This window comes from Callithrix jacchus, chromosome 11 (genome assembly GCF_049354715.1).
Source record: "Callithrix jacchus isolate 240 chromosome 11, calJac240_pri, whole genome shotgun sequence".
Taxonomy (NCBI): Eukaryota; Metazoa; Chordata; class Mammalia; order Primates; family Cebidae; genus Callithrix; species Callithrix jacchus.
This window is the reverse complement of record NC_133512.1, coordinates 28,080,210-28,092,301: the sequence shown is the minus strand read 5'-3', so window position 1 is coordinate 28,092,301 and position 12,092 is coordinate 28,080,210. Positions and strand designations below refer to the sequence as shown.

Sequence of the window (12,092 nt, the reverse complement as noted above, 5' to 3'; positions counted from 1 at the left end):
GCAGGGGTGGCAGGGTTCAACATGAAAAAATAGGTATCTTTTTCTCTTTTTCAGGTCTGCCTCTTCTTTGACCTGTACATGGGAGGGCCATTTTCTTCCACGGGAGGTTGGTCAGAAAGTGGCAGCTCAGGGTAGATGTCAGAAAGGCAGTGGTCAGAAACAGACCCCAAGAGGGATTTGGGTCACCATGGTAAGAGAGGAGTGGCCAAAAGGATGAAGAACTTACAGTTTATTGGCCAAGCACAGTGACTCATGCCTGCAATCCCAGCACTTTGGGAGGCTGAGGTGGGAGGATCATTTGAGGTCAGGAGTTCGACACCTGCCTGGCCAATATGGTGAAACCCCATATCTACTAAAAATACAAAAATTAGCCGGGTGTGGTGGCAGGAGCCTGTAATCCCAGCTACTCCCAAGGCTGAGGAAGGAGAATCACCTGAATCTGGCAGGTGGAGGTTGCAGTGAGCAGAGATTGCGTCACTACACTCGAGCCTGGGTGACAGAGCAAGACCCTGTCTCAAAAAAAAAAATAAAAAGACAAATAACTTATAATTTATTGATTTCCTTTCCTTTACAAAGAAAAAGCGTTGGCTGGCTTCATGCATGACTTTTAATCTTTGTATCTCTGCCCAGAGGCACATTTTGGAGAGGATGCTGTTTAAATTTCTAAAACAATAAATAAGCAGGGTCAGAGATCCATAACTAGCAAATGCTATTTCCAGGAAAGATGCTGGCCTTGTCAGTGTGGTTCTGTCCTGCACATATCAGGGTGCTCACACTTTTCCTGCCCAGGCCTAGAGTTGCATGGAGCCATTCATTCTATAGAAGTTATACCCAACTATCTTGGTATGTTTGCCACAAAGAACTTTTGAGGAGGACTGAACTAGGTGAGCCTTAGAGACCTATAAAGGAAAGTAATATGCCTAGATTTTTTTATGTGCATATAAAACACTATAAGAGCTATGACTAAAGAAATGAGAATGTCAGTTTGAAACTTTTTGTGATTCTGCCTGGGCGTCCATCAGATGGCCTTTCTTTTAAGAGGTAAAATCAGAACACATTGGCTTAGAAGCTGCTGTAGAAAACTGGCCCATCTGGCTATTCTGATTGTTTCAGAAAAGAAATACCACTGTATCTATATATGGATCTCTTGGTGTCCTCACTGCCAAATATGCAGAGATCACATAAGACCGTAAAACCGTTACCTATGTTACGCTTTTGGCTACACTCCACTGGGCTTTTTGCCCCCACTTTCTTAAATAAGGTTATTATGACTCACATTCAGCTTCCTATATTCTATGAATTCACCCCCTTCTGAGAAGCTGTTTTTTAAAACTCATCGTTGTCTAAAAGCCTTATAGTTGTAAATTTCTCTTTTCCTTATGGTAATACCTTGCACTTGTATGTATAGAAAAACTATCGCAATGCCACTGTTGAAACAGATACCTTTTATAGTGTCTTCCCAGCTTAGTACCCCCTTCCATTGATAATATCTCCATCTCCATAAGACATAATGTTTTTGGTGGATCACTCTGCTCTCCTGGTCGCGAATGGACTTCTGAGTTTGAGGTAAGCCAATCAAATTGGAGCTGGAGTTCAGTAACAGACATCCTGTTAGATGGAATGAGGGTAATGGAAACTGATGAGCAGAAGCTGCCATCATAGAAAAGCATTCTCATCCACATCCCCAGAGAAGCAGGAAAGTGGATATTTTAAGAGAAGAACAGAACTGATGAGCAAAGTAAAAGGATGGGATGATCTCGCTAGAGACAGACAAAAAGAAGGAGGGTTGGGAGACAGAGAGAGGAAGGGACTGGAAATAGTAGTTTCTGGTAATTTTCTGGTTCCTGGTTCTCAGCTGTCATGAAGCCCACTCCTGTCCTTGGGTTCTGTGAAATATTCTGGGCCTTTTTCCCCCTAAGCTAGCTTGGTGAGTTCTGTTATTGACAACCATAAGACCACTGACTAAGCCAACTAGAACCTACTTCTCCGTCTTCTCATCTGTTTTGAATCCCAGAACAGAAGAATGAACCTGGATTCTTCCTGAGTTAGTGAAATACAATTATAGACATTTGGATGTGAAATAATCTAATCTAACACATTTATTTTATTGATTAAACAGTGGTGTCCAAAAAAGTTAACTGGCTTACCAAAGGTCACAGAATTAGGGGGATGGTAGAATTAGAACGAAACCCTAGGTCATTTAAATGCCAGTCTGGCCTTCTTTCCACTAAACAAACCTGTCTTTTAATGCAAATATTCAGTATCATACTTGGTGCAGAGAAGAGCTTTTACCTCTTCTAAATGATGCGATAGATCTTGCAAACAAGGGATCCCCGTCCTCAAACACAGGGGTGGGTCAGGGATCCAGGCTGAGTTTTTAGAGTATCGCAGACCTCTAGCATCAGTGATTGGCCCAGAGGTGGGCTTCAGCTCCAAGTAGAGCTACATAAGGACTTTTTAGGGAGAATAACCAGGCACTTAGAGAGAATGTGGAATTCTCGTTTTTGATCTCTGAGATATTAAGGATCACATGAGCTTAGGGCTGCTACGGGTTGTCTCTTCAGTACAAGAAGACAGCCTGCTGAAGAACAGCAGCATAGAGCCAGCCTAGAGGAAAACAGAACCAAGAAATGGAGAGAGACAGGTAACCAATAACTTTACCTGGGCACTGAGATTTAGCCATGCCTGAAGTTATCTAATTTCTGAACTTCTCAATTACCTGACGCAGTGCATTTCATTTTCTAATTAAGCTAGTTTGAGGTGACGTTCTAGTATATGCAACCAGGTAAGGTACAATACCAAAACACTGATTGCTAATCCAGTTAATACATGCTTGCTTCTCATTTTTATATGCTTCAGAGAGGCTATCTTTGGGTCATTATAAACAGATGTCAGTTATTTTGGTTAAAATGTATTTAATATGCATTATTAAGACTAAACTAGGAACAGCAGTTACAAAGAAATACAACTGTGTGTGTGCTTTTGTTTTTCAAGGAAGAAGAGTAATTTTGTTCTAAAGCAGTAGATGGGCTGTTTTTTGTTTGTTTCTGACCCCTTTTACACTTTCAGGACTTACTGAGGACCCCAAAGAATTTCTGCTATGTGGGTTATGACTATCAATATTTACTGTATTAAAAATAGAAACTGAAAATCTTTAAGATATTTAGTGATTCATTTGAAGATACCAATGATGAATGCATGTTAATACAAATAACATCTTACTATTTTTATAAAATTAGTTTTGACCCCTGAGATCTGTTCAAAAGAAAAATGTCAGTTTGTGTGGGATAGGAAAGAGCAAAATGTAGGACAAACTTGGAAAGTGAGTTTTGTTTGCCTTCGTTTATAACACTTGAGTCAGAAAAGGAGTTCCATAATCTGTTGAAATCTTAGCAAAGTTTGCCTAGTTTTGGTAAGCCTTTTTTGTTGGTTTACTGATTAATGCCTTCGCCGACAATGTAAAAGGTCATTCATTACTTGCTGCGTAATCTGCCTGGATAGCAAAGATTCTAGGTCTCACCAGAATAATTTCCTGTGCTTTCTGTTGACCTTACTAGATCCTTGACTATTTAGGAAGAAAAAGTACAAAAGGTTTTCACTTAAGAAAGAGCAAAGGTTCTTTTTAATCATGTTACCTTCTATGTTTATTTCAAAGTGCTTTATTGTGACTAAAATAAGTAATAAAGTGTTGTTTCTGAGGCACCCATGACCCTTAAGCATTCAACTACCTTAAGTTTTTGTTTTTAATTTTTGTTCTCCAAAAAAATTAGATCTTAAATTTAGGAAAAAATAAATCTAGAAATTTTTTTGCCGTTCTTTAATCCTAATTTTTTTTTTTTTTTTACCATTTTTATGGTAGTAAAATATATGGAACATAAAATTTACCATTTTCTCTATTTTTAAGTGTACAGAAAATTAGGATTCCTTTTACACCTAAGATACCTTTGAGATTTTCCAGTGGGTCCCTTGAAAATCACAAACTTGTTTCTTTCATCGCATAAAAAGGTAAGGGCTAGGTTTCTTTGATGTGTTACTATTGTAGGATTTGCATGAGAAGAGTTATCAAACCAGAAGACGTACTTAGTCTTCCCTAGGTTAAATTTGTATAGATAAAATATTGTTAATGTAACTATTTCAGAAATGGTATCAGATGGTCCCCAACTTACAAGGGTTTGACTTATGATTTTTCAACTGAGTTTATTGGGGCAGTAAATGCATTTTTGACTTCTGACATTTTTTACTTACCATGAGTTTATTGGGATTTAACCCCATGGGAAGCCAAGGAGCATCTGGACTTTATAGGAAAACCCTGGAGATGTATCAATGCCCTGGCTGCCCATGATTTATTTTTACCTTCAAGGAAAATACTGATCACACTCTAATAAAATTGGTTTGTTGTGTTTTCTTGTATTTATTAGAGTCCTGACAATGCTTTGTCTAATGATATTAGATGACAGTATAGTGTTCTCGATCTTAATTTCAGTTATTATTTAAAATGTCCCCTTAGCCTGGCCAGAGTCTTATATTTTTAATTGGAAATTACTATTTCCTAGGCTAGTTGTTTTCAAGGGGGTACACATCAGACTTAACTATGGAGTTTTATAAAAAACAAAATGTCTATGCCTTACTGCTCAATCTCTTTATATTTTTGGTATATCTCATAATTATATCTCAATTTATTTTTCTCTATAAAAATTGTGTTCTTCCATTTTTATAAATCAGATTTTTTCTAATGCAAACTTAATTATTATCCTTAGAGACAACTTGCCTACGTTTTTTCTTTTTTGGAATGGCTTTATTATTTTTGTTTGGCATGCCACAGAAGAAACCACATTGCTTTACTGGTTACATTATAATTATGCACCCTTATCTGACCTGTCACATTTGAGGGTTACCAGTTATAAATTAACCACAGTCACTCTACGTCACTGCCATCTACAGATTGTTTTTTGTTTTGTTTTGTTTTGACCCTGAGGCTTGTGTGAACGCACTGCTATAAGCCACAGGCCAGATTTTGTGTCTTCAACCAAGAAAGACAGTCTCAGAGCTTCATGGAGAAGTACCGTATTGGATACTTCAAACTGTTGACACTTTAAAACATAAACTCTTGGGTATAGCTTTCTGAGCTGATATCTCTTAGATAACTCTAAGCTCAGATGAGTAAATTCAGTCAAGATCTCTAGGACTCTTTTTAGCAGTCTGGAGAACTGCTAACCCAAGATCTTCAGAACAGGAGTTACATAAGACAGAATGAACTGATGAGGGAAATTTTGTTGTGGTTTTTAAAAAAGTATTGTTGATTTTGTTTCAATATCCTATAGTCATGCACACTCACCATTTGGGGCAGGCTGGAGAAAAGCACTCTGTGACGTCATCCAGATCAACAAATCTTAGTAAATGGATGTGTCATAAGAGATAAGAGTACCATAGAATCACAGCAGCTTCTGGCTTAGTAAATTTCCTGGATACAAACCTTTTCCTAGAGGAAATCCCACATCTTCCTAGGAGATCTGGTGTAATGTTCTTGGGACCTCTCTTTAGAGAATGAGCGAATATCACTGGGTCCTAGTAAGCCTCAGCAAACATAATAGACAGAACTGTCATCATTATTAGAAAAGTAACAGAGAAAAATGTTAAAATAATGGTTTTGTCACCTTAAAATCTATGTTAGTCCCTTAGCACCACCACTGAGATTTTGCTGAAAAGGAAGTTCTGTGCATTGGGCTTCAGTGAAGGAAGTCACTGCAAGTATTCAGAAATAGGGAAAATGAGAAACTGTTCTAGCTGAAAATATGGGCAAGGAGGGCATCATTGAATAAGACAGAATACTTTAGTGTTTAAATGAATAAAGAAGCTAAAACCCAATCATAAGTGAGTATTTCTGTTTCTGTGACATATATAAAAGGAAAATGTTTACCAGGTGAATGTGATCAGCTAGGCATGTTTTGAAGGCAAATGTAGCCAAATCACATAACCCCTAACTTGCTCAAATTCTACATCCAACCTTTTAGAGGAATGTCCAAAAAAGAAGTAATTTTGTACTAAGGTTGGAAGATTCAGAAACAAAATTCAGAATGAATTTTCCTAGCGCCAGAGTAGGAAGGCTGAAGGAAATCCTTTTCCTGAGCTTTCCTGGGCATTTGGGGTAAATCACAATGACTCATTTATGTCAATCTTCAACTTTTGCTGATCGCCCAATTTGATTTTCTTTCAGACTCTAGTTGCAGTGATACATGAACTTTGGCACAGGTTTAACTCATGTCTGCCCTCTACTTACCTTCCCCACCCCACTGCTGGGCTCACTGTCTGGAGCGTAGTGCAGGAAGAAGACAGCTCTCGTCCTTCCTGTGTTGCTCTCCTGGGAGTTATTTCTCAAGATCCTACAGTCTTTTTACCTCTCGCATCACCCCTGTGACAAATCATACACCTCTCTCCTGACCCCCATCTCCTGGGACCCAGGGTCTACAGTCCCTCTTGATACCGTGAGACCACCTTGGGCTCAGCTGAAGGGTGAATGTGGAACCAGCTACATTTGCCTCTCTACCTACCTCCTCCTACCACCTAACCACAAAGCAATGTGGATGAAGCAGATTTATCAAAGGGTAGGGCTAACTAAACAGACTTACAACATAGGAGTGAATCGAAGGCCAAATTATATGTTAACATCAAACTTATACTAGAATAAAAGCCATGGAGAACTTGAGAACTGAGGTGGGCAGAAGAGTCAGCATTAGCAGGACAGTCCAGGATGGCCTTTGCATTCCATCCTGGGCTCCTGATGTCCTAGCCAGGGGGGTTTGAATATGCCTCCTCTTCTTGCCAACACACATCTCTCAAAGGCAAATGGTTATTTTCAGAGACAGCAAAGTCCAGATTTCTATAAATGAACAGAAACATTTCTTAAATACACTGAAGGCGGTACAACTCTGCCTACTGGTGGGGATAAGTTTTTTTTGTTTGTTTTGTTTTGTTTTTTGAGATAGGGTTTCCCTCTGTCACCTAGGCTGGAGTGCAGTGGTGCGATCATGGCTCACTGTAGCCTTGACCTCCAGGGCTCAAGATTCTCCCACCTCAGCCTCCCAAGTAGCCAGGACTACGGGTACATGCCACCATGCCCCGCGGATATTTGTATTTCAGTAGAGTCAGGTTTTCAACATGTTTCCCAGGCTGGTCTCGAACTCCTGGGCTCAGTGATCCACCTACCTTGGCTTCCCAAAGTGGTGGAATTACAGGTGTGAGCCACTGTGCCTGACTGGGGAGAAGTTTTAATTTTCCTTCTACTTCCAAACCGTGGTCAAAGGTTATGGGGACACAAGAAAGAGGGGGTATGGGAGTCCCTGGTGTTTCTTTACCTAGTGGCTGTACAAAACACCTGGCTGGAGTTCTGAAATGACCACTACCCTGTACATGAGGCCTAAATACATCCCTACATCCTAGGTTGCCTCACAGGACTCTCCCCAAGCAGGAGAGAGGCCGGGTAAAGGTTTATGATCTTCTTAGCTAAGCAACTGGTGGCTTTTCCAGTTGTTCTAAGGGAACCAAGTTTCAAGCAACTTCTGCAGATGAACTTTCCAGGATGAATTTCAGCTGCTTTATGTGCACACCCTTTCCGTTAGTAAAAATGATCAAAACACAACTGTTACAAGACTTTTCTCTCTAAATCTGTGGTTCTCACGTATGGGCAATTTTGCACTTGGGGACATTTGGCAATGTCTGGAAAAAAATTTTTTTTAAATTTTTTTTGTGAGATGGAGTCTCGCTCTGTTGCCAGGCTGGAGTACAGTGGTGCAATCTCGGCTCACTGCAACCTCTGCCTCCTGTGTTCAAGCGATTCTTCTGCCTCGGTCTCCTGAGTAGCTGGGACTACAGGTGCATGCCACCACACCCAGCTAATTTTTGTATTTTTAGTAGAGACGGGGTTTCATCATACTGACCAGGCTAGTCTGGAACTCCTGACCTTGTGCTTCACCTGCCTCGGGCTCCCAAAGTGTTGGGATTACAGGCGTGAGCCACTGCGCCCAGCCATCTGGAGAATCTTTTGCTTGTGACATTGGAGAGAAGGGAGGGTAGAGGGAGATGCCACAGGCATCTAGTGAGTGGAGGCCAGGGAATGTGGCTAAAAATCCTGCAGTGCACAGGATAGCCACTGACAACAAAGAATTTTTGGCTTCAAATATCAGTAAGTGCTGCTGTTAAGAAACCCTACTCTAAAGAGTTGGAAAAAAGGAGATTAGGTTCATCTGTGACCAATATTCCCAGTCATATCACCCTCATGTCACTCCCGAATTTTACTTTAAAAATTCATTAGCTGATCTTCCTACTCATCATCCCTAAGAAGCAGATTAAGAGTAATAATGGCTTTTACTGAGTTCTTACTATGTGCTAGGTTCTTACATACTTTATCTCACTGTTGTCCCTGTTTTCAGAAAAGATAACTGGGCTCCGAGCAATGAAGGAAGTTGCAGATGTACATAAAACTTAAAATGGCAGAGGGAAGAATCAACCCAGACATGGAGCACTGAAGCTTTTGCTATTTTTCCCAATGCCTTTCTAAGGAAACCCAACAGTATCCATTTCGTTGAGCAATTACTTTGTACCCAAAATTCTATTTTTCACAAGAATTTTTCATTTCCTGACAAAAATTATTTGTTAAATAAATGTAACTTCATAATTGTGATCATTCATCATTCGGAGCAAATTTCACTGATGCATTTTAAAATAAATGGATTAAAAAAAAAAAAATCTTCCTTCTTTCCCAAAAAGGAAAAAAGGAATGTATTTTTCCTATTTTCGTCTCAAATGTAAGGAATTCTTCATTTTTGGAACACATATTATGCTTTAAATGGTGGAACCAGGTAAAATTGCAAGGAAGCTTGTGCTATCTGGAGACACCCATATTTTTTTTAAGGAATATTTTGTAACTTTACAACAGCCTATTGCACTTTTATATTCATATGCCTGTCTCTTTCATTGTCCTGTGTATTAGTTTTCTATTGCTGCATGAAGAATTTAAACTTGCCTAACTGCTTAAAACAGGCCCCACTTATTAGCCCACAGTACTGAAAGTCAGAAGTCCCAGCCATGGTATATCATTGGGTTCTTGCTGAGGTTTTCCCAAGGCTGAAATCATGGTAATAGTCAGGCTCAGTTCTTGTCTAGAAAAGACAAGTTTGAGAAAAAAAATCTACTTTTCAAGCTCATTCAGGTTGTTGGCAGAATTCAATTACTTGCAACATTGGCCTAGGCAAATATTTTATGAACTAAAACCCAAAAGGAAACGCAACGAAAACAAGAATAGACAAATGGATTTTAGTTAAACTAAAAAGCTTCTGCACAGTAAAAGAAATAATCCACAGGGTAAACAGACAACCTACAGAATGAAAGAAAATACTTGCAAACTACGCATCTGACAAAGGACTAATATCAGGAATCTACAAGGAACTCAACTTAAGAAAAAAGCAACCCCATTAAAAAGTGAGCAAAGGACATGAACAGATATTTCTCAAAAAAGACATAGGAGCGGCCAATGAACATATGAAAAAATGCTCAACATCCACCAATCATCAGAGAAATGCACATTAAAACCACAGGGAGATACAATTTCCCATCAGTCAGAATGGCTAAGATTAAAAAGTCTAAAAACAACAGATGTTGGCGAGGATGCAGAGAAAAGGAAACATATACATGGTGCTGGGAATGCAAATTCGTGCACGGTGCCTGGTTCAGAAGACGCACTTTAAAAAGCGGGGTCAATGTTTATAATGTATCTGTGTTTGTAGTATTCAAGTCCTGCGGGCTAGGACTCTAGTGTGTTTTCTGCAATCCAGTAATGCCTGTCCGGTACATGGCAGCCAGTGAGCACGCAGCAGGTGTAACTGTTGGGCCACATACTCTTGTTTTAAAATGTTCTTTATCCTCTTGACCTTTTTGGATTATGCCATGTGAATTCAAGCTGAACAATACTGAAGCCAGTCTTAGGAGGCTTATTTCTAAGAAATATTCAGCTTTATGTAACGAAAATATTTAAAAAATCACACACACCCTTCCTTGGCAAGTGAGCATTCATATTAGTGTCTGATAAATGCATTAAGGAGACACATTACCTTAAATCAATTGGAGAACAGAACTTTGATTTCTGCAAAAAGAAAAACTCCCTTTTCCTTAGATTTTCTCAGCTCTTCCACTGCTAGCACCAGACAAGGTTCAAGTTATCTGCAGTTCTGTGGCCTCCCTTGCATTTAAATCGCATTCGGGGAAACGCTTTCTGGGCTTTCTAACTCCACAGACACGTTCGTCGGGTATTGGACGCTCGCACAGCTTCCAGGTAACGCACGGAGCCGCGGATTCCAGGCCCGCGTTGTGACGTCACCGGGCTCTCAGGCCGCAGCGCGGTCTCAGGCTCCGGTGATTGGCTGGGGCCCATGACTTCACGGCCCGGGGCGGCCCCGCGCTGGCCAGGGCCCCGGGATGCTCTGGGTTCGTTTAAAAATAAAGGGGGGCGGGAGCGCCCAGGAAAATCCGGGCGCCCGCGGGGGTGCCGGCCGTCCCTCCCACCGCCCCGCGTCCGGGCCCGGCCGCGCCAGCCCCCAGCGGCCCGCAAGGGGGCGGGGGGAGGCGGGGCGGAGGAGGAGCCGCGGGCGCGGCGCCGCGCTGTCCCCGGCCGCCGCCCGCCCCGCTCCGCACCGCATGTAAACAGTCCCCGCCGGCCCAGCCCGGCCCCGGAGGAGCCCGCGCAGGCTGAGCCGAGCGCCGCGCTGCCCGCCCGGGAGGAGGGCGCCGAGGAGCAGGAGGGCGGGCGGCGGCGGGCGCCGGGCCGCGATGGATTTCCAGCAGCTGGCCGACGTTGCGGAGAAATGGTGCTCCAACACGCCCTTCGAGCTCATCGCCACCGAGGAGACCGAGCGCAGGATGGATTTCTACGCCGACCCCGGCGTCTCCTTCTACGTGCTGTGTCCGGACAACGGCTGCGGCGACAATTTTGTGAGTGCCTGGGGGAGGGACCGCCGGAACCGGCGGGAGTGTGGACGCCGCGGTGCGTCCCTGCGCCCGAGCTCCCGCGCGGTGTGCGGCGGTGGGCGCCGAGTGGGGGGGCGTAACCCGCGCCCCGCGCCCCGCGCCCCACGCCCCACTCGCTCCGCCGGGGAAGCCCGGGGTTGGGCGCAGCGGGCTCCGCGCCCCGGGTGGGGCAGGGTGGGCGGCGGGCTTGGCGCCCGGACGATCCGGAGAACAGGGTCGGGCTGGAGGTGTGGCGTCCCCCTAAAGGCCACCCATCTCCCCGCTGCTGCAGGCGCTGTTTCGGGAACGCCACCTCGCGGCCGGTGCCCGTGCCTGTTGTGGAGCATCCCTGGGGAGTGAGTGTCCCCAACGTCCGACCAGCCCGGGCTGGGGAGCACGGACCCTCCCGCAGGAGCCCAGTTCCGGAGCTTCCCACACCCAGGCGTCCCGTCCCGGTTAGGAATCCCGCTCCCCTCGCGTGCACGGCTCCTCGCATTGCCCCGCCCGGGAGAACCCTGCTCCCCGCCCTCGCGGGTTCGTCCCTGCGCTGCCTGTTTGGACACAAAGCTCTGTCCACACTAGCGATGCCCGGTCTTCTGGACCTCCTTTGCGGAATTACACCCCAGATCTTAATACGCACGCGCGCCTGCGCATACACCCCAACACACTCACACTCACACGCGCACACTCACGCGCACACGCGGGCACGCCTCTACCCCTGCCCCCGCGCTGCCCTCGCCGCCTCTCTGAGCTGCCCGCGAGGTGTGTGTGGCCCGGGCGGGGGTTCTCTCCAGCCGAGGCGGCGGCCCTGGCCCTGCTGAAGCCCGTTGGCTTTTCCAGATGACAGGGAATCCCCCCAGACCCGGCTTACACTGGGAACTGGAACTGCGGTGTCCAAACCTTCCACTTTGAATCCTGCTCCCACTTGGGATCCCGGCTCTGGCAGTTGAGGAAGGGGATGCGGAGGGCAGGGGAGTCAGGGTGGGAGGGGCGGAGTGGGGCGAGCCCGGCGGTCATGAAGTGTTTGTAAGGACGGGGAATAAATAATGGTCCCCAAATGTAAGATGGAGGCGGCCGTGATCGCGGGTGACGGTGTG

General features: G+C 44.3%; 2 protein-coding genes across 2 annotated transcripts in view; both read left to right on the top strand.

The window, feature by feature from the left end:
• The window catches only part of PLEKHA8 (pleckstrin homology domain containing A8), a 97,203-nt gene extending 88,613 nt beyond the window's left edge, over positions 1-8,590 (top strand). Inside the window, exon 13 of the mRNA XM_017975224.4 lies at positions 8,427-8,590. Within this exon, the coding sequence (XP_017830713.1) occupies positions 8,427-8,482 (56 nt within the window). The 3' untranslated portion in view covers positions 8,483-8,590. The remainder of the gene's footprint in view (positions 1-8,426) is intronic.
• Positions 8,591-10,633: 2,043 nt separating this feature from the next.
• Positions 10,634-12,092, top strand: part of MTURN (maturin, neural progenitor differentiation regulator homolog) — a 32,248-nt gene continuing 30,789 nt past the window's right edge. Inside the window, exon 1 of the mRNA XM_054237131.2 lies at positions 10,634-10,980. Within this exon, the coding sequence (XP_054093106.1) occupies positions 10,819-10,980 (162 nt within the window). The 5' untranslated portion in view covers positions 10,634-10,818. The remainder of the gene's footprint in view (positions 10,981-12,092) is intronic.